At 42.7% G+C, this 21,898-nt stretch overlaps 1 protein-coding gene across 2 annotated transcripts in view; it reads right to left on the reverse strand.

Moving 5' to 3' along the window:
• Positions 1 to 21,898, reverse strand: part of DSP (desmoplakin) — a 49,348-nt gene that overhangs the window by 15,056 nt on the left and 12,394 nt on the right. For both annotated transcript variants that reach the window (XM_084620370.1, XM_084620371.1), the window contains exons 3-18: positions 20,238 to 20,386; positions 19,098 to 19,272; positions 15,247 to 15,375; positions 13,433 to 13,483; positions 12,441 to 12,602; positions 11,334 to 11,438; positions 10,436 to 10,531; positions 9,757 to 9,882; positions 8,702 to 8,854; positions 7,733 to 7,887; positions 6,580 to 6,706; positions 5,437 to 5,653; positions 4,594 to 4,808; positions 3,318 to 3,484; positions 2,667 to 2,805; positions 835 to 1,028 (exon numbers count right to left, since the gene is read on the reverse strand). In XM_084620370.1, the coding sequence (XP_084476496.1) occupies positions 835 to 1,028; positions 2,667 to 2,805; positions 3,318 to 3,484; positions 4,594 to 4,808; positions 5,437 to 5,653; positions 6,580 to 6,706; positions 7,733 to 7,887; positions 8,702 to 8,854; positions 9,757 to 9,882; positions 10,436 to 10,531; positions 11,334 to 11,438; positions 12,441 to 12,602; positions 13,433 to 13,483; positions 15,247 to 15,375; positions 19,098 to 19,272; positions 20,238 to 20,386 (2,360 nt within the window). The remainder of the gene's footprint in view (positions 1 to 834; positions 1,029 to 2,666; positions 2,806 to 3,317; positions 3,485 to 4,593; positions 4,809 to 5,436; positions 5,654 to 6,579; positions 6,707 to 7,732; positions 7,888 to 8,701; positions 8,855 to 9,756; positions 9,883 to 10,435; positions 10,532 to 11,333; positions 11,439 to 12,440; positions 12,603 to 13,432; positions 13,484 to 15,246; positions 15,376 to 19,097; positions 19,273 to 20,237; positions 20,387 to 21,898) is intronic.

Here is a 21,898-nt window from a genome sequence, read left to right on the forward strand (position 1 = left end):
GGCAGGGGGAGGAAGCAAGGGTTTGATCAGACCTTCAGTATGACAAGAATCAGGACCACTGATGCAGTTACCTAGATTTACATCAGCATAAGCTTGTTTACTGTAATCGAGAGCAGAATTGGCCTGAAGTCATCGGTGCTGGAACTAGGAGTGCTGGAAGTGCTACTGCACCCCCTGGCTTGAAGTAGTAACAACCACCACCCAAATACACGGTTTCCACCTTCAGTACCCCCACTGTAAAAATTGTTCCAGCACCACTGCCTGAAGTAACAACTTCAGGTTTTGACTCTAATATATTAAAAGTGAAATATTATTTAAAAAAATGTAATTTCCTTTTTACTCCTTATGCTGTTCAATTTTTTTTTTCAATTTAATCAACCTAAACATTGAATACAGATTAATCAGTTTCATTTTTTCTAGTCAGTGTCATTTTCTGGCTCTCACACACTAGCACAGTGTTGCAGTATTCAAGTGGCAAAACACTATATGGGAATGTTTTAAATCCAAACAGTCAACTATTTTTAGTGACATTAAAAAAAAAATTCTAAAAACATTTATTTCCTTATTAGGTTATATAAAGTCTTTCCCTTCCCGCAACGAAACTCGACATTTTGGGCCTGTCCTACCCAGCAGTGTCCTTAGCCTATTATTTTGACAATTCTCCCATTGCCAAAAAACCAAGCTCTACGCAGAGACCACCAAAATTCCCAGAACGCTGGTTACATCAGCTCAGTGTTTTCCTTCTAACTACAACATGATGATTATCACAGTATCAAGGACGGGGGGGGGAGAGAGAGAAGAAGGAAAGAGAACCATTAGGAAATATAGACAAACCTGTGGTCTATCTGTTTCTCTACCCTGTGCCAACGGTCTGTTAGCTGGTTGACTTTGTCAGTGTACTTTGTCAGGTCCAAATCATAGAGGACATAAGCCTGGCTAGACTGCGAGTGGATTTGCATTGTTTTCTGCAGCTCAGATTCCAGGGCGTTCAGCAATGACTTTTTCTGGTTTAGGTCTATTTTCATTTTCTGGATGTGAGAGAAAACAATGAAACATTTAGTTCCCCACCAGGTCTTGACCTTCTATAGTATGTATACTGCGTTATAAGGGTTGGTTTTGGCATTTCGGCCCTGATTCAGCAAAGCACTGAACCATATGGATGTCAACAGGACTTCAGAATGTGCTTAAAAATAAGCATGTTCACAAGTACTTTCTTGAATTGAGCTCTCATTGTCTGTGACTACCATCTCGGCTCCTTTAAATGGTAAAGGGTGGATTTTAAATGTGAAGGGTCTGGCCTGCTCTTCCAATTGTTCTACATCTGAAAGTCTCATTTAATTTCAGAGGACTTATCTGTACATGGAACCTCTGCAGGATCAGGTCACAATACCGTCAAATTTTTTCTTTTTTTTTTAAATACAGTTAGATAAAAAGTAACAACCTCTTTGCGGATCTTTAAAACAATGACCAGACTTTTTTCTTTAATTAGTTTTATAGTAGACTTTTAAAAAACCACTACAGAAGATCATGCATTAAAAATAAAAATCTAATAACAATAAATTTGAGGTGTCACCAAACTGCATATTGTTGCACTCCCCCAATCCTAGGGTTGCTCTATTCAATGGTGGTCTCTGGGTGAAAGTGCAAGTAGCCTTGGGGCTGCTCTAAATTACAACGGCTGCAAATGGCTGAAACTACAGCTGTGGATCGGTGTGGTGTAAGGGTACCCCAACTATGCCCCCTTTGCTCTGACCACAGCCTCTTTTTCCCACTACACCAGCAGTGGGACGGAAGAGCAGCATAGGAATGTATACTCTACTAGAAGATGACTTTACTGCGGGGCGATCATCCCAATGCCAGGTAAATTGGCTCTATAGCCAGATTCTACCCACAGTGAAGCACAAAGCAGTTGCTCCACTTATGGACCTGGTCCACTGCGAGTAACTTAAACCTACAAAAGATATCAAATCCAAATAAATTCATAATAAAGGCTGCCGCTCGTCCCTAGTTTGCACAATCATGTCTCAGAAGCATAGCTCATCCGCTATGGACAAACATGCACTCTTCAGACATCTTCAGTTAGAAGACTGATTAAGAAGAGGTATTTGGGGAGTAAATCTAGGAGACCCTAACCCTGTTACTCAGTGAACCATCGGTGTCCCCTCTCACCCCACGCCCCCACAGGGTTTATTCCTGAAAGTTACCAGGAATCTAAAATATAATTTTAGTGTGTGAAAAACATCCCTAACAGATACACCAGGATCCATACATATTCATAATCTCTTGCTGTAAAAGCATTTAATCAAACTATTTTCTGTCAAAGCCAACGATACCTATTCATTTAGGATCCAACCCTGCAGCTGAGGGGTGGCATGTGCCTAACTCTCAGTGGAAGAACTGAGGTAAGCGCCGTTGCAGGACCAGGTCACAGGCTAACACAACACTATGATTTAACTGGTCACATCTGAGATGTCAGGAAAGCTAAAATATCACCCTGTGAAGCTTTCTAAACACCACAGGACCAGAACCTCAGCTGGCATAAATCAGCATAGTTCCACTGAAAGTCAACAGAGCTATGCCGATTTACACCAGCTGAGGATCTCTCCTCTCCAGCGTCTTTGGAATTTCAGGAAATACAACACTTCAGCAGGCATTTAACCTCTCACCTTCAGACAGGCTCGGTAAGCCTCCACTTTGTCAAGGTCCAAAGAAACCGTTTCCTCCTCGGTAAGTCTGACTTCAAAAACTTTGATCACATCTTCCGCTTGTAGAAGAACCTGGAGCAGCGATCTCAGTGCATTCAAACTGCAATAAATAAACGTGACCCAAAATAAATCCATTATAACTTATGCAGGAAAATTATGCTGTTTGGTTTTACAGGAGCAGAGTTTAAGGCCAGAAGGAACCACCAGATCATCTAGTCTGATCTACTGGATATCACAGGCCACCAGCATCACCCAGCATCCATGCACTAAACCCAGTATAATTTCACTATATCTTATTAGTCAAAAGGGGGAGCCTGTGACATAAAATAAAACCCTGCTACACCAGACTCTTTCAGAAACAGAGATGGAAGTCCACATAGGCGTATGGGCCAACCCACGTAGGCCACTATGCAGGATCAAGACCTAGAATATTAATTCTAGGAAGTGCTTTGTTACATATTCATATGAAAGGCCCTACATAAAACAACTTTTTTACTGATAAACAAAAGCAGATTTCTGGACTAAGGGAATCTATGGGATTTATGGGACTAGCTAAGAGAAAGGAAAATGTTTAAAGTTCATGATTTGCTGTTATAAAACTTATTTTCTCACCTGTCTAAGTAGCCAGCAGAGACACCATTAATATTTTCCAGTTTCTGAAACAAGTTAGTTATCTCCAACTGCAAATAGACATACTTTTCAGAGCCTCTGAAGTTGGGCAGCAAGTCCTTATGCTTGTTGAGGGTGTCGGCCATTGTTTGTGAATCATTCTGTATACCCTGATGAAAGAGACCGAAATGTCTGTTTTATGCAGATACATTTCTCGTGGCTAGATGAACACTCTGCATTGTATATGCCACTAATCTTCCCTCCAAAATATTTCACTTGATCGAATGGATCTGAGTGAGGACTAAAGTAGTGTCCTCAACTTGCATTAATAATACTCACCTATTACCTCTAGGCAGGGCTCTATTCACTTTTATGCACAAGCACAAAGATTGTAGAACCACTGGCCACTCCTCCCCCAAGCCCCTCCTGCTCTACGCTGGGCTACATGAAGTTCATCTCTACAGGGACCAACAACAGTGCCTGCTTCGGCACTGCCCAACCCTTACAGCAGCACTGCCATGGTCCTGCTTTTCTGGAGGCCTCTGCAGCCTCCATGCCCCTGGGGGATTTCACCCTTGAAAAATGGGTCCGTTCAGAAAAAGAAAACCAGCTTCTTTTCTAATCGCTTTCTGAGCCACTGCGGGATCTTGCATGAAGGGGACTCTGAAGTACAGTCTAATACAATTAACTGAAGCGGGTCATATTTTTAATCATTACACAATGGGCCCAATTCAGGTTATGAACAGGCACACGACCAAAAAGTCATGGTCAGGAGCGGAACTGCCAGGGGTCGCTTTTCTGATCCATTCTCCCCTTCGGAGTTTGTAGCCCAGAGGTCTGCTGCAGGCAAAGCAATGGAAGGAGAATTCAGGGACAGAGCCTATAAACATGGAGCATGCAGTCTGCATTTCACACAGATTACAGCTGCCTATGGCCGGGATTATCTGTGCAGGAAGATGTTAACATTGCTTTTGCATGTGTGCAAAACGTGAACTCCTGCTACGGTCCAGGGGGGCCTGCATCTAGTGCAACAGAGTTTGCTTCTCAGATTGTCAACTCTTTCTGTTTAATCCCGCAAGAGAAGAATGAAAATCCAATCCAGAGAACTATATTTAGTTCCCACTCGAAAAATGTCTTCTCTCAATTACGCTCACAAACACTCAGAGAAAAGAATAGGATTTAGCTATTTCCTAGCTGATCTGGAATGCAATACAGCAAAGTCTACTGGAAATGTTCACACTGGGACTGAAAGGCTCAGGGAAAAAACATCTGCACTTACCTCTAACTCATTTACTTTGACTGAAAAATTGTGGGAAGCCCCCTGATCCACTCTGAGCGGGGTTCGTTGCACCATACGCATCTCGCAGATTTCTATTTGCCGACGAAGTTTCTGGAGTTCAGTCAGCAGCCAGGCCTCCTGCTTCTCAAGTTCCCGGTTTCTTTCATTAATTAGAACTTGTTTTGATGCATCCACCTGAGTGACTTCAGTTATCACTGTAGAACATATTGGGAGATAACCATTGGCATAGGAAACCTGTCAAAGAGCTAACATGCAAAGTCAAGGCAATGACAATGTCACCTAACAGTTCATTTGGCTTGTGGAACTAAGATCCCAATCCTTCATCTATTCTTATGCAGCCATAATAAGAACAAACCAAAAAATCAGGGGCCACAAAGAAAAGGCTATATTAAAAAAAAAAAAATGCAAGAACGAGGTTTTACTTTCTGGTCACTGTAAATCTGCAATATGGGCTAACTTCTGCTCTCCTTTGTGCTGGTGCAAACTCACAGCATCTCCACGGACTTTGCCAGGACACGTTCAGATTCACACCAGTGTAACTGAGAACACAATTTGTTCCTCTGTGCAAACTATTGCATATGCAGTTTTGTTTTCTTGGGCTAAGCAATAGAGGTTCTTAGGCACGCATCTTAAGGGGATTTTCTTAAATTACTCCTGTGCCTGTAGGGCCCCAATCCAGTGCCCAGTGAAGTCAACAGGAGTCTTTTTATTGGTTTTAAATGACATTGGATCAGGCCTAGCCGAAGAGAGAGCTTAAACATAATAAATATTTTCATGGGGAAAAAAAAAAATTTTAATCGCTAAAAAAAACCCCAGACAAACCTTGCTGTTGTTGCTGTTGCTGCGGCCGTTGTTGATTCGGCAGTTGTATAACCAAGGTTTGATAGTGCTTCTGAGCATCAGTGAACTGAGTCTGGATTTTCCGTTTGTCATCATCACCAAACATCTCTGAGCCTTGACTGTTCCTCAGGAATTCTTGGTAATGGATCTCCAGATCAGTTATGATTCTCTGATAATCTTCTGTGCGCATTGTTTTCAGCTACAACAAAGATGCAGAAATTGTTAAAAATGGAACCACCGGATCAGGCTAATGAGAAGTTAAATTACCAGGAAATGTTAGCCTAGCTGTGCTATGAAACCATGGCGGATGCACACTTTAGAATGAAGTTCCCCAGCCTCTCTATAATTGAAAGTGAGTGCTCTGTAGAGCAGATACCACCAAACTTTGGCAGCCAGAGAGTGAATGTAACTTGATGGGTCTGCTGTTCACACCTCAGCACCTGTCAGTACCAGCAGTACGTAATGGAGAGGGGGCTATGAAAGGACACCACAAGGCAAACTTTTCCACTTGCTAATCTTCCAGTATATCCCTTCCACAGTCAAATAGGAATGTGTTTTGCTTCTCCATTAATAGAATGAAAGGGTTTCTCTCTATAGTCCCTTGCACAACAAAGTCTAAGACAGTGGGTCTAGACATGACTACACGTGACACCAGTGCCAGGACAGTATGTGTGGTCAGTGGCAAGACGAGTACTTCAGGCTTTTGGAGACTGATTTTCTGAGCTTTGGCCCACTTTAATGATGAATCGCTGTTCTGGACCCCAGTCCTCCTACCATATGAATGTGCAGAGCTCTACAAATCCGTGTCTATCTGCTTTATATCCAAGGATATCTGTATTGTTTACCACCTTCGCAGTTCATGAATTTGATGTGGATCCAAATTTTTGTATTCATGCAAGGCTCTAACTAATGTGCATGCTGTAACCAGGGATAGAGTTTAGGCTGTTCTAAATCACCGTACTGGGAGTTCAGAGCTCCCCACATCCTAGTGTGTGTTAGAGAGACAGCTGAACCGGACATAGCGAGCACTGCTTGGCCTAGCAAGAAGTCTAGTCAACTGGCATAGCCGTACGGAAAGGCTGAGCACCACTGGTCCGCCACAGTGAAGGCCAATTGAATACCCACCTTAGCAATAGTCATAGCCCTGATTTTCTCAATGTCAATCATGCAGTAGTGCCAGGACACCAGACTCTTCATGTTGATGTACAGCTGGTTCCACAGAGCCAGAATAGCTTCATAGTACTGCTCAATCCTGAGACGGGAAAAGAGATTTCACCATCAGTTAGAACAGGGGTTCTCAAACTTTTGTACCGGTGACCCCTTTCACAGCAACCCTCTGAGAGCTACCCCCCTTATACATGAAAAACATTTTTTTAAAAATACTTAACACCATTATAAATGCTGGAGGCGAAGCAGGGTTTGGGGTGAAGGCTGGCAGCTCGGGACCCCCCATGTAATACCTTGCAACCCCCGGAGGGGTCCCAAACCCCAGTCTGAGAAACCCCACGTTAGAACTTCTAAGCCTCCTGCCCATCACAGACACATAAGTTTGAGAAACTCCAGTCAGCCTGTCTAGCTGTGTGCTGAGACTGTCCTGTTACTAGAAATGAGCCCTGTCAATTAGCTTTTGCTTATTTTTAAACCAGAAAATACAAATTTATTTACAGGTAGTATTTCAAGTTCTACAATGTATTTTAATCACAAGGACATGTGAAGCTACTAGTGAAAAGGAAGAAGGTTTTTACGTTTGATGAAGCAGCCAAAAAGGGGCACAATCCATTTTTCCCCCATCTCATGCAGGCCACATTAAAGTGATGTTGTTAGAAGTGTGACACAAACCAGCAAAGGCCACAAAAAGTTTTGGCTGAAGACTATTCATACTCTCCAGGCCAGATCCACAGGACTACTCACTCCAGGAGTACTCAGTGTGGCTGTCAGAGGGGAAGTTCCCAATCCTACAGCTGCTTCACACCAGACCAATCCCCGGCACAAGTTAGAGTAGCCTGTGGTCCGCTCTAATCTGTGTCACTTGCCAATGGCTCCAAGGCAGCTGAGATTGTTAGGGAGCAGGGATGTAGACAGACAACATTTCTTTTTCAATTTGATTTTTAAATGGTCTTAGTATGCACCAAGTTTCACCCATGGGGTGAATTTCTACAAATAAGGGGCCTGATCCTTTACTCCTGTGCCTCATCGGGCACAAATTATAAAGCAGGGCTTTTTAAACAGACTCTTCCCAAACCTAGGCAAAATATTCAGAACCTTGTCAGTAACTCACTTAGTAGCAAGATCCACAGCTAATGGATTAGGAGGAGGAATAATAAGACTGACAGATGGCACCAGCATATCCACTCCTCCTGGGCCAGTCACAAGCCATTTGCTGCGTTCAGTGTTGTCCTTCAGTATGCATTCATCTCCTTTACGCACAGTTTTCTGTAAGTAAAGCAGGAGAATTATTTTTTAAAATATTTTGCTTACGTTTAAGCAAAATATGGTTTTCTAGGCAAGACAGACAGACCCGGGGGGGAGGTGGGCAGTATCTGTGGCTTTAACCCACTTCCTATGGTGGCATAAGGAGACCCAGTGCCTCACTGGCATTTCCCAAAGCACCGTGCTCGTGGGCCATAATTACCCAGATCCACCATCCATGTCGGCCAGGAGCTCCTGCAACCCTGAGGCTGCAGTCATGGCCACAATGCATCTCCACTGCCCTCCATATCCAGGAGGGGAAGATTCCTCCCTCTGTTTGCCCTCAAACACACCTCTCCAATGTACAGCCCAATTACTCAGGCACTGGGCAGTCATGAATACAGGTCTAGGGCTGGTGTGGAGACCCTTTCTACAGCATGCAAGGCTGTTCAGGCACCCTTCGATGGCTGCTACACCTGCAGTTCCCCATCAGCTCCTATCCAGCATTTGAGTGGTGTGGAGAACCTTGCGCTGGCCCTCTGATCCACAGAGGAACTTAACATTTGCATGTGCAAATATCTGCTCCAGGACAAATTGTGAATTCATCCAAACAGGGGACAGAAACAAGAGCATGCAATCTCTCTGACCAATAACAACAAAGTGACACGGTACAGTTACGAATATTTGAGCAAACTATTCAGAAAGATTCAAATCCATTCAAATCTTGACCAAGAGAGAATTAAAGGGTTACAATAATCAGATCAGTGAATCATTGGGAATTATTTGGTCAGCTCTACTTTTTATAGTGTTCATTCTCAGTCTGTAATGAGTACTCTACCAGATCCTGTTTGTAGTCACACAGGGCCTTGAGGATAATGGGCTTGTTACTCCTGTAGTCTGGGTTACGAGGCTTCAACTGCACAATCTTCCTGGATTTATTCACCAAGTTCTGCACTTGCCTCTTGTATTCCAAAATTTTCTCTCGTTCATTCTGGAAGGGTAAATTGTATTTTAACACGTCATTAAAAAAAAACACTCTTTGCACATCTGTATTAATGTCACAATGGCCCACATCTGGCTCTCCCTGAAGTCAGCAGCAAAACTTCTATTGACCTCAATGGGACCGGGATTTGATCTATGAAAAAACTGTCATTTTTTTTAAAAAAGGCTGTAAGTGAATTCAAGTATTTCTACAGCTCTGCCAGCTACTGAGGCATCCCATAGTGTTTTATCCAGATCTATGACTTGTTTAAAGTGAAGTGCAAAAGCCTGGGGCATAGCACACTATGCATGCTCTCAGAATCAAAACAATAGCACCCTGAATCTTCACCCTCTTCTTGTTCAGGCAAGCACCCATTAAAATAATTGGCTGTTTTCTCTGAATAAGGAGTAAGTCAGGACTGTATGACCAGCTCCTGATGAACATTTAAGTCAAATATAGATTCAAGTCTTAAGATTTGCCAAGGAGGCTATTATAATATAAAATTATGTGTTAGATGCTTTATTAAGCATATTATACTTCTTTGGGAGGGGAAGGAAGAGAATCCGTTTTGATGCCTACAGATTCATCTGATGTCTGTTCTCTCTATTTTCTAGCATGCCTTACACCTGGAAATGAGCTGGGCCCACACTATATTACATAACGCAATGTTCAGCAAGTTGCCTATGAAGTGTTGAAATACAAATTCAAATGATGCTGACCCACATGAGAGATATCACCAGAAAGATCCACCAATGTAGTGTCATTCTGTCTTATAGTCTAGAGAACAGCATGCATTAGTACCCAAAATGGGCCCAATCCTGCTTCTGCTGAAATCTATGAGAGTTTTGCTATTGATTTCAATTGGAGCAGGCCCATAATTTGTTAGTGAAATCTGCAAGGTGTGACAGTACCTCAAGTTCTTTGATCTGTTCCAGCAGGCTCTGGAGTGACATGTTCTTATCACATATGTACTTCTTTCTGACAGAATCCTGTAGGTTCTTCAGGTAGTTTTCAGTTGATTGGGCCTCTTCAAAAAACTACAAAGAAGGATTGTGATTTCAGTTACACAGAACTCTCAAAAACTACTCCTTTAAGAAGGGATGGGTATTTTCACAAGTAAAAGGAATCAGAATCATTATCTAACATGAGAATCCCAATTTACATTATGGAGAAGTGCAGTGTATAAAACAGTAATATAATGTTACTTGGTACTTGATACATAACTATATGAATATATGAAGATTTGGACATAGGAAAAATGGCTTTCAGGTACCTAGGGACAAAGTTCATGCTTTTAATCAACTACAGAAGTAAGGGAAATGCCAGACTTCCCATGAATTGTTGGTCAAATCAACAGGCCTAATTCTGCAGTTCTTACTTGAGCAAAACTCACACTGAAATCAATGGGAATTTTACTCCAGGAAGGGCCAGAGAACAGAGTCTTATGTTACTCAAAGTTGGTAGTAATCTAACTGAGTTTTTGAAATGTGACATTTTCAAAAAATGTTATACAAAGCTTGAAGTATAAATGAAGAGGAATAAAACTTCTGATTCACAAAGAGCATTATTATTGCAAACACCAGAACTCACCTGAAAGTATGTTGCGTTCTCCTTCAGATGCACATCAATGCATTTGGTGATCTGAAGAATCCAGCTCCACTGAGTTTGGAGCGTGTCCATGTATGCCTAAAAATATTAATTTTAAAAAACCATGATTCATTGCACCAATCTTCCATTCACCTCAAGCCTAGAACAGGATTCTTTTTCTTTAAGCTACCTACAAAGGCAGGGTCTGCTACTGCAAATACATGCAACCGAGAGTGACTTGACTCATGCAAATAATTTCACTTTTCTGCAAGGCAGCAACTGACCAGCTAACTGACTATAGAGAGGAAACTGTGAATATTGACTTTACACAAAGCACTGTCAAATGCACAAAGTAAGCAATCTTTTTTTCCCCCAGTAACTTTTCAGTTAGTGTTCTTAGATGTTACTGGTAACTATAGTAGTTCTAATGTTTTCAGACAGAAAGGTTATTTTCAAACCGATGGAGTCTCTTTAAATGTTAGATAAGACAAAACAACGTATTCCAAATTGTGAAAACAAAAATTTCTTGGCCTAGCTATTGATTTACATTCTAAATTTCAGTTGGAGAAAGCGTGGCTACCTTCAAAACCTCGGCAGCTAAACAATCCGAGCAACAAGAATGAGATGCCTAGCTACAATTAACTATGTTTCATATAAATCAATCCATGCGAGATGAAGGAATTTAGGATACACCTAAATATTGCCTTAAGACCAACCATGAATTTTCTGAACACACACACACTTTCCTTCCTTTAGGAAAATGATCAGTTTTGCCAATAAACGGGTCTCCTTGAGCTGCCATACAAATATGGAGTTTAATTTACAGACCTTCCACTTCACTGGGAATTTCACTCAGAGAAGAACTATGGGATCGGGTTTAATCCCAGACAGCCTAACCTACCTCAATTTTGTCAGAAGCAGGGTGCTGATTGAGCACTAGTTGGTCACTTTCTTGCTTAAGTTTGTTGAGCTCTTTTTCTTTAAGCTCCAACTGGCTCATGCGTTTCTGTGAATACAAAGCACAGCATTAAACAACACTTCAAAGGCAAATTAACAATCACGTCATTATCTTGTTTAATAAGAGTTTCCCAAAAATGTTAAAGGCTGAAAAGTACTGCAGAAAACTACTAGCTTATAAAAATTAAATAATTATATGTAATGTATTCAAAGTGATACATTAATATAGTCCATAAAAAAAAAAAAAAAAAAAAACTGTTAAAAGAACAACCTCTCCAATGCTACTCCTGGGGCTGTCGAGCTCTGTACTGCTCCCTTTGCAGGGCAACAAAGCCACCCTCTAGCTCTTACAGTCTACGTGCAGTGATCAAAGGAAAAAACTTGCAGCACCTTGCAAAAATCTAATGTAACATGACTAAAAGTATCTGCTTAGAACTGTAAATTTTGTTTTCTTCTTTAAATGAATGTAGTGCTTGGGAAAGATGCTGCATTTAGACATCTAGACAGTGAATAATGCAAGCTCTCTCTCCCAACACTCCTTGTGTGTCGAGAGACAATTAATAGAGGTGAGACAGTAGTTTCTTCTCTATGTCCGTGTGATCATTGGTCTCTGCACAGTTTGCCAACAGAAGTGTTAATGGAAATAATGGGGCTTTTAGATGTGGCTATCAGTCCACAAGGAACTGGCCTGAGGTCACCAAGCCATACCACAGAAGGCACCAGAGAGTCACAGATTTTAAAGCCAGAAAAGACCATTATGGCTATCTAGTCCGACCTCCTGCTTAGTACAGTGTATAGAATATCTACCAGCAGTTCCCGCAGCAAGCCCATGACTTCTAGTTTAGCTACAGCCTCTCTTTTAAAAAGACATCCAATCCTGATTTAAATACCCACTACACAGTAACTACCCAACTGGGATAGATACAAACTAGCAACCCGGAAAGTGAAGGAATTCAGACATAGTACCAGTCTCCTGAGCAGTGCAGTGCCCCGTCATCAGGATTTATTATGAAAAGTCCACAGGGAGAGGGTTTTTTTGGCACTAACTTACAGAAAAGGCCTCCTGCTTCCTGGCAATATCTGTGTTCCTGTCACTCCAGTCATACAGAAGCTCCTCTTCCTCACAGTCATTGATCCACATGATCTCTCTGCTAGTGGCTTGGATGAGGTTCTGAAACTGACGCAGTTGATCCATTCTCTCAAAGGAGGATCTCTACAAGGAAAAACAACAAGAAACAATATAACCAAAAGGTTAAAAAAATCAGAATCACAAAATGCATCATCTTTTACAATTAATACAAAAAAATTATTGCAAGACAACTGTTGAAAATAGACAAAGTGTCTGGATTTATTAAGTAGTGGGATCCAGAAGTCATCAGCCTCTGAAAACATTCGGTTCAAGCATAAATATAACAGCATGACTCAGTATTTGTATATGTTTTGTTGAGCGGGTTTGGGTTGTTAAAGAGGTGCATCTATTTACTTCCAAAAAGGAGGAAATAGTTCAAGGAAGTCCCACTGATCTAAGGAGAAACACAATGTGAGATTGTTACTGGTACAACCATTAGCAGAGCCCAGCAAGGGATAAAACTGCTGTAGACCAGAGAGTAGTGAACTTCAGGTACCAAATAGTAGGGACTGAATTGCACAGGCAAGAAAGATACCAAAATATATATATAAAGAGAGAGACTAAAAATGAAGGGGTCCTTTTTTGCTGCTCCCCCTGCTAAGTCCCATTACTACTAGTGCCAACAGCAGAACAGTCCCCTAGAAGTGGAACTCAGGTCAACAAGATGCATAAAAGAGTATGATACAAAAGTGCAAATGAAGACACTGTCAGCATCTATGTTTTAAAATCCAACCTTCAGTGAAGATGAAATTCACCCCTCTGCAGACTGGGCTGAAGTGGGACTGGCAAGGTGCACAAGCTGTGGGCTGGGCCTCTACACAGGAGACTAATTGCTTACATTTGATACAATAAGGATAAAATAATCAAACAGAGCACGCATTCCAAACATGTCAGAGGTAAACAAATGTGCTTACCAGCAGGGTTTCATATTCTTCTTCTAGCTGATGAACTGCAGCCTTCTCACGCTGAAACAAAGACAATAATTATTTAGTGTGCTTTGCCTACTGACAAACCTAGAGATGAGAGATCTGTGCCTACTCTAGGATGCTTACCATACTATAGTGATGGGTGCCACAGACAATCCTAAAACAGATCAATATTAGGGCTGAATGAACTCACACTCTGTCTCATGAACTGATGTCAGATAGGCTCAGTTGTCTGCTCGTATTTCCGTTACAGGAACTAAAAAATCGTGCTCTTATGACCCAATTAACTAAGCCCCAGACTGCACACTTTGGCAAAGCTTTCCGCAGGGGGTGGAGCAGAGCTCCAGCACCCTTTGGGCAGCACCAGGACAGTCTGACCATGCTTTGGATGAGCAATCTCCCCAGTGCTGTTTGGTACGCACATTGTCTCTGTAATACACAGAACTGCTCCTGAAAGTGGGTGTCCCATGCAATTACATGGAACAGACACATTTTTAGAACTAGTGGATAGCCTTACAATTTTACAATGCTATGCGCACACAGCACACCCCTGGCAGCAGTGTGTAGGGTCTGTCTAGATACATGCTGCAATGAAAAGCAAGTTGCATGCACGCTGCAGCGTGTAGCTACATACATCAGTGAACGGCTCTGGCAGAGGGGAGGTAGCGGGGAAAGGCTAGGCAGCATCCAGCGACAGGCAAAGGCTCTAGGAGCAAGGAGGCAGTGGGACCCTACATTGCTAAACATAGCAGTGTAGATGGGCGAGACATTGCTTGGGCGTATAGAGCTGTGTAGGGTATATACCCAAGGGTTCAGGTGTGTCTTTCTTCACCTAAGCAGTGCTTCACCATCAACGCTGCTATTTATAGCCATGCTAGGGAAGAGAGCAGTGTATGTACCCCACACGCCGCTGTAAGGAGTGTGCACTGTAGACATATACCCAGAGACAACACAATCTCATGGTTTGGAGCATGGAGCTGCAAGTTCTTGTTTTTAATCTCAGGTCCGCCGCTGACTCCTTGCGGAACGTCAGGTAAATCACATAGGGCTAGATTGTGCCCCTTCTTACTTGTCCAAGAAGGGGAGTAAAAAGGAGTATGCTCCCCGCAAACCACCCCCCCCCCGACCCGACCCCATTCTGCTTGGCCGAGAAAGACACACTTAGGTCTTGGCTCCAGGTCTGTAGCACACAGCCCTTGAGCTCCCATGTGACCAAGTGCATGGGAAAGGAATAAAGAAGGGTGGAGCTTTGGCTCCCCCATTCCTCCCACTTGCTGGCCAAGTATCAGGCGGATGTAAGCACCACCTTTTAAAGGCCTGCCCCAGTCCCCACCCTAGAACCAAAGGGGAACAGGGAAGGTGTTGTGCCTCAGAGAGGTCAGACAAAATACCTGCCTGGTCTGCTCCTGGGGTGGAGCTGTCTTCACAGCACCCCTTGCTCACGGCTGTACTTACAGGGCACAATCTAGCCCTTAATCTCGGTGTATCAGACTCCCCTAGCTATAAAATGGGAACAACAACGCTGACCTACCCTCCTGAAGTGTTGTAAGGATTCATTTGTTAAGGTTTGTACAAAATTATGCAATTCCACATCATTGCTCAATATCGTTATCTTCATGGAGATATTGGAAAAAGAAGGGAACAGCAAAAAGGGCAGGGGGGATTTCAAGCATCCGGGCCTAAAGCTGCTGCAATCTTGACAGCCAGGCCTTTTGAACAGAAGACACCTGGCTATCCTCACTGCTGCAGTAATTTTAGCAACCTGTGGATATGAACTTCGAAGGGTGGAGAAAGTCTATTACCAGATCTGTTTTCAATTTGTCCAGATGCCAGCGATAGTCCCCAATGGCATTGTGAAATCTCCTGTGGTCATTAATTTGTTGCTCAATAGCTGCTGCATCAAAACCCCATTTCACTAACTCCATTTCAGCCTAAAGAAAAAAGGGAAAGCACATCTCGTCATTTGCAATAAGGCACATATTACCCAAAACAAAGCACCAGCGAAACACACACACAGGGAAATCTCACTCTAGGAGGTAAGGTGTACAATGGAGCAAAAGGAAGCTCAGAATAGGAGTTTAAAAGTTTCTTAAAAGTGAGATCTATTAGATGGTGTAACAGGCTTCTAACATAGTGGTTGAGGAACCATCACTTGAGTCACTTAAAACTGGACTAGATAAGGTATATTTTCATCTCTAGTGGGTCTGAGCTAAACTGTTCCTTTATGTTTCCCAGCGTAACTTAATTGACATCACAGGAGCTGCTCTGATGTTTCTGGAAACAGAATCTGGCCCTGTGACTCTATGAGATTCAGGTAGCTTGTAAAGCACACGGAGCCAAATTCTACTCTCAGTTACACATCACATTTCCATCAAGATAAATTACAGTAACTTACAGACTTCAATAGGGGGCAGCACAGGTATATCTAAGAGTGGAATCTGGATTATAGTTTTAAGATGGGAATGGCTCTGGAACACATTGTCCGTCTGGCCTATTGATACAGTATATGCAGTTGTAGCTGTATTGGTCCCAGGATATGAGAGAGAGAAGGTGGGTGAAGTATGTCTTTTATTGGGCCAACTTCTGTTGGTGAGACACACAAGTTTTCCAGCCACACACAGCTCTTCTTCAGGTCTGGGAAAGATACTCCTAGCCTCAGAGCAAAATGTGAAGCGGAACCATTGTTTAGCATAAGTAGTTAGCACATATGGTAAGGGACCATTCAAGACAGAGTGGCTTATTGGTAGGGCCCTACCAAATTATCAGTCCATTTTGGTCAATTTCACAGTCATCCGATTTTAAAAATCGTAAATTTCATGATTTCAGCTATTTAACTCTGAAATTTCACTGTGTAATTGCAGGGGTCCTGACCCAAAAAGGAGTTGGGGGGAAAGGGGGAATCACAAGGTTATTATAGCCAAGGTTGCAGTACTCCTACCCTTACTTCTGCCTTCGGAGCTGGGCAGCTGGAGAGCGGTGGCTGGGAGCCCAGCTCTGAAGGCAGAGCTGCGGCCAGCAGCAGCGCAGAAGTAAAGATGGCACGGTATGGTATTGCCTCTCTTACTTCTGCGCTGCTGCTGGTGGGGAGCTGCCTTCCGAGCCACTCTCCATTTGCCCACCTTTGAAGGCAGGGCAGAAGTAAGGGTGGCAATAGCGTGACCCCCCTCAAATAACCTCGCAACCCCCCACTGCAATTCCCTTTTGGGTCAGGACCCCCAGTTTGAGAAATGCTGGTCTCCTCACGATAGCTGTATAGTATCGGGTAAAAGCACACAAAAGACCCAGATTTCATGGGAGGAGACCAGATTTCACGGTCCGTGACGCATTTTTCATGGCCGTGAATTTGGTGGGGCCTTACCAATTGGTAACATTTCTATTTGGGAAGCTTGCAACGTTGAGGGAAAATCTCTAGAAACATTCTTTGAAAAACGTTGAACCCAGGCAAAAGCTGACAGCAAGGATCACAATTCCTTGTTTTAATATTTTTAAATACCAAAGTCCATTAAATCCATTACAAGGATGATCAAAATCTTTATGCTTCCAACTGTAAAAACACAGCCAAATCACTTTTTTTGATACTTGGCTTCTTCTATATTATATATAGAGATTTGGTTCCACGCTGATAATTACCAGATATTATCTCAGTCCGAGAGAGATATCGATATGTATATACGTAGTGTCTGTGCATACAAATATATACCCATATCACTCTTGGGCGGAGATCACATCAGGTAATTATTAGTCTGGAACCAAATCGCTATGACTCAGCATTGCAATACAATTACTACTACAGTACCTGTTATCCTGAGCCACACCCATGGTTAGGCAGAGCTGGAAAGATTCCAACAAAGGAAGCCATTTTCTACAGTCAGCCATCTAGAAGTTACACAGGACTTTGACCCTTTTCATTTCAGCTAAAGCCCAAAGTGTTTGAAGCAGCAGCAACCGTATGTGATTGCCTGTGTGTAAATAAGGGGTGGCTGAATTCCAGCTCACTGCCCCTCTGTTCACCATGGAAAGTCAGTTGGGATATTTAGCATCTGATTCTCCTACCAACAAACCACCATGAAAGAAAAATAAAGCATAGGCAGAAAGCAGCAGCTGCTGTGAATGATTTCCCATGTATCATATTACTAGGGGAAACATGACCTTGGTCCTGTAGCTAGGCTCTGCATAATAGATCCTAGACTCCAGGGGAGTGAAATACAGTATGTATTGTGCAGTACAGGGAGCAGGGAAGAGTTCAAAACTAATGTGAACTGTCAAACAAAAAAAAGTGCTAAGGGGCCAAATGATGGCCGCCCCAGCCTGGGTAAGCTAAGGGAACTGGCATGGGGAGTGAACCCCCTTCTTCCTCTACAGCTTCTATGCAGGATGCAGCCAGAAAGCCTGTGCTCCCTGTACACAGGTAAGCCTGTCTGAATGGGGTGTCCCGTGTTAAGTACGATGGCTGGTGGGTGAGCTCTGGTCTTCACACTGGCTTGAAGCTGGAAGTCCCCGCGTGCAAGCTACACCATTTCCTAAACTGTAACAAGGGCTAGCAGTGAGTGTGCTCCTCCCACAGCATGTTTGGAGGAATCATACCTACTCCTGGCCTCTGCAGGCACAATGCTAGTGCATCTCCACTTCCCCACCCACCCCGACAACATGCCTCTGTCTGTGTACTAGAGCTATTACAGAACCCACAGCACTGGAGAGTGACTGGTATTCACACAGGTGTGAAGGATTGAAGGGTGTGTGCAAGAAGCTTATCTTTCCTCATGTGGTTTGCAAAAAAGCCACCTGGCAAACACTAAACAGAAGCTAGGAAGAGGGGGCCGTAGCCGTAAGTATTATCATAAAAGCAGATTAAATAGTTCTTGGTTTTGGAAAAGAAAGATAGAAATCCAAATTTCAAGGCTGGATTGGTGCAAATTCCAATTGCAGCCATTTTCTCCCACACCTCCCACCATCCAGATAATGGGTGCACTCAAAGGGATATATCAAGTCATAAAAATAGGGTAACCACCTCATCAGCACAGAACCAGACTATGGGGTTATAACAGGTGTTTTTAGCAACTTGTGTACACAGCTACCTGGTTATACAGACAAATGTGAATATTGCACATGCAGCCGGGGTACATTTTGAACATTTGTTACATCTGAAATGTTGCTATTTAGGGAATCATTTTTGAAAACTTAGTCCTCTAACTAGCAATGCTATTTTCCTACTCTAGCTGGGATGTAGATACAGGAGTGGGGTACTAGCTACAGCATACTGGCCAAAAGGATAAAACCATGGCAGATGGTCTTCACTGGACAGTGGGTAAATACGGTACAAATCAGAGGCATTGAGGTATATGTGAAGGCAAAAAGGCAGGCAGGCAGAGTGCAAATGCTGAGCACTAATCTGAAATAAATAAATAGTTATACCATCTGGGAGCCACCTTTTCTCCCTGTTACATAGGGTTCTAGATCCTAGTCTTTATTTCAATGAAAATACATATATATAATGAACTGCAATTAAAAGAAAAAGAAAGACGAGACAACGCAACATTGTCTCACAAGTGGTTTTTAAAATGTTTTGATGATTCCCACAACACCACTGAGTGTGAAGTGAGGTTCAATGCTACACCATTTTTGACTACCCTATTTGTGCTTAGGATAGATTTACCTTCTGCTGCCTCATCCAGCCCAAACATTCACTGGTGATGCGTTTGGTGTACTCATCCCAGCCTGAGCCGCTCTGAGAGGAATAGCAGCCACCACCCTTAGAGCTGGCCCTCCGGACACGAGGACCACTGATGGCTTTATAAAGGGCACGCATTTGCTCTTGAAGCTGAAGAAGCCTGAAAAGGGAAAGGAAATAGTTAGCATAAACCAGGAAAATAACCAGAAAAGATGTAAATAAAGCAATTCCCATCTCCTACTGAACCAGTAAGTGTGCAAGAAAATCCCCCAAATGAGCCGATTGAGGAACAGAACCTTGACAAAAATCTCAGAATAGCAACTGAGACATATATCATAAGAAGTATAATGCTACCAGGCCCATTGAGTGGTATTGCCCTGCCCTAGCATGAAGGGAACTGGAGTTTAGTTCTATCTTCTGATCTCTTGCTTTTCTGGCAGCAGGAACTGTGAGCATTTCAGAGGCAGCAAATTTGTGTCTGGTGAGAAGGACAGTCAGTCCCGGATATCACTCCTTACTCGTTCCTCTGACTGAATGGGGAGTGACGACGACAGGTTCAGAAGGAAATCCTTGCAATCCTCAAATGAAGGATCATTACTGTAGGTCAAACAGACAGAGCTAAATCCTGTTTGCTAACGCTTCACACTAAAAAAACCGCAGTGGTGTCCACATGCAGCAGCAAGTCTCATATACATACACGGAAAGTAATTATTTCTGCTGGCCTCTGCTGCAGAAATGCCTGTGTACACAGCACACAAATCTCATGAAAGCTATCTTTTCTGACAGCTTAGGTGGCTTGGTTTTCCCCCAGCTTTATATGCACAAGGTGTGACACAATTCACATACAAAGAGGAATAAAATGGTATGTGCTTTCATGTGCCAAAGATTCCGTACTATAAGGACAGCATGCTGGACCAGATTCTGATCTCAGTTACAGCATAAAAGCAGGGTAATTTCACCGACTTCAGTGGAGTTACTCCAGATTTACACTTTTGTGTAAACAAGATCACAATCATTTGTCCCATTGCTAGTTGGGTTTTTAAAGCTCTGAAGGCATAATGAGAAGGCTGTTTATTTACAATGTGATGGGACCACATTCCTCTTGTAATTCACCAATGGCAGTACCTTTTCTGATACAAATCACAGGGCTGGCCCATTTGCCTCATCTCTCTGATCAGTCCATCGAGGATATCCATATTTTCATTAGTCTGCGCAAAACATTCTTCCAGTTCTCTGTTCCTGCTTATTTGAATGCCATCCCCATATTTCAATTCCTAAAAGAAACAGAAGAAAAAAAAATCATAAATTGTACAAATTCCAGCTCAGTAATTTATTTACAGAGAGACAATGCTTTGATCTGTTATCAGGAGCAATTACATTTAAAAGGTATGACACACTGCACTCAGACAGCTGGTGAACTTTTTGCTTTCAGTTCTGTCAACAATCAATAAATAAGAAATTAATATTAATGAACATTATGATTTGAAATGTGACTATTTCGGAATTCCTTCTGAATCTCCTCTTCTGTGATTATACTTTTAAATAATAATTAATGTCTCTGTTTTTGTTTTATTTCCCACTATACCAAAATGCCAGCAGTGAAGATACAAATCAAATCCTTCCAAAAAATAAATTATAGGCTCTTAGTACACATAGCTTGGGTTTCCTTGAATCCAGCATTGGTACCACCATACTAACCCTCAAAATGAAAAATGTCTCCATACTTGTCCACAATGATCACATTTCCCACGTTGTTGTGTTAAGAACTGTGCCTAAGTCCATTGACAATTTCACTGAAAAGACTTGGATGCGTATGGTCTTTATAAACACCAGAGATGAAATCCTAGCTTCATGGAAGTCAATGGCAAAACTCCCATTTACCTAAATAGAGCCAATATTTCACCCCAGGAATCAAATCCCAATGACCTTATGGAGGGATGCTTTGCACTTTCAAGGGAGTAATAAGTAAGTGCTGTGCCCCAGTGGGAATTGCTAGACATTGTCCTGATTCAAGCGAAATACCTTCTGAAAATCACAGAATGCACTCACCCTCCATGGGGCCAGTGCTATTAACTTGGGATAGAGCAAGGATAGGCCATGGCCAGCCCCTCTCACATTCCTCCCTACCAACTTGTGGAGGCCGACACTAATTGCTACCTCAGAGGCACAAACCAGAATGCGGACAGCTGCTGCACAAGGGATAAAGGATCCCTGACCTGTCTCCCTACTTGTGCACCTACATGGGACCAGTCACAATTGAACATGCATTTTTTCCCCTCCACCTTTAGGCAGGCAAAATTCTTATGGACTTCACACTCTTTGGCCCCAAAAGAACAAAAATTAAACAGTGCAACAAGTGGCACAGAGCCAGAACGAAGCACTTCTTTGTTTTAACTCCACTGAAATAATATTCGGTGAAAGAGACAGTATTTGCTTTGGCACTGACATTTCCAAAAGCATGGACACATGTGCAACGACTCAGAAAAGGAAACAAAACTCTGAACCAGAGAGTTCATTCCTGGAAGAGATTAGTGCCCCCAACGGGCCCTAAAATGTAAATTTAATTACATCCTCTGCAGAGATTGTGGGTTTAATTCAGATCTCCGTGACCTCAATCTCATCATCTGCTCAGCATCCTGAATTCCCTTTGATTTCAATCAGAGTTCAGGGTGCTCAACACCTGGCAGGACCGAACCCAGTTACTCCAGTGTAAATCCAGAATAACTCCACTGCACATCACTGACCAACTCTGCATTTACACTGGGGGAGAGCAGAACTGGAATGGA

Source organism: Lepidochelys olivacea (genome assembly GCF_965140295.1).
Source record: "Lepidochelys olivacea isolate rLepOli2 genome assembly, chromosome: 2".
NCBI classification, from domain to species: Eukaryota; Metazoa; Chordata; order Testudines; family Cheloniidae; genus Lepidochelys; species Lepidochelys olivacea.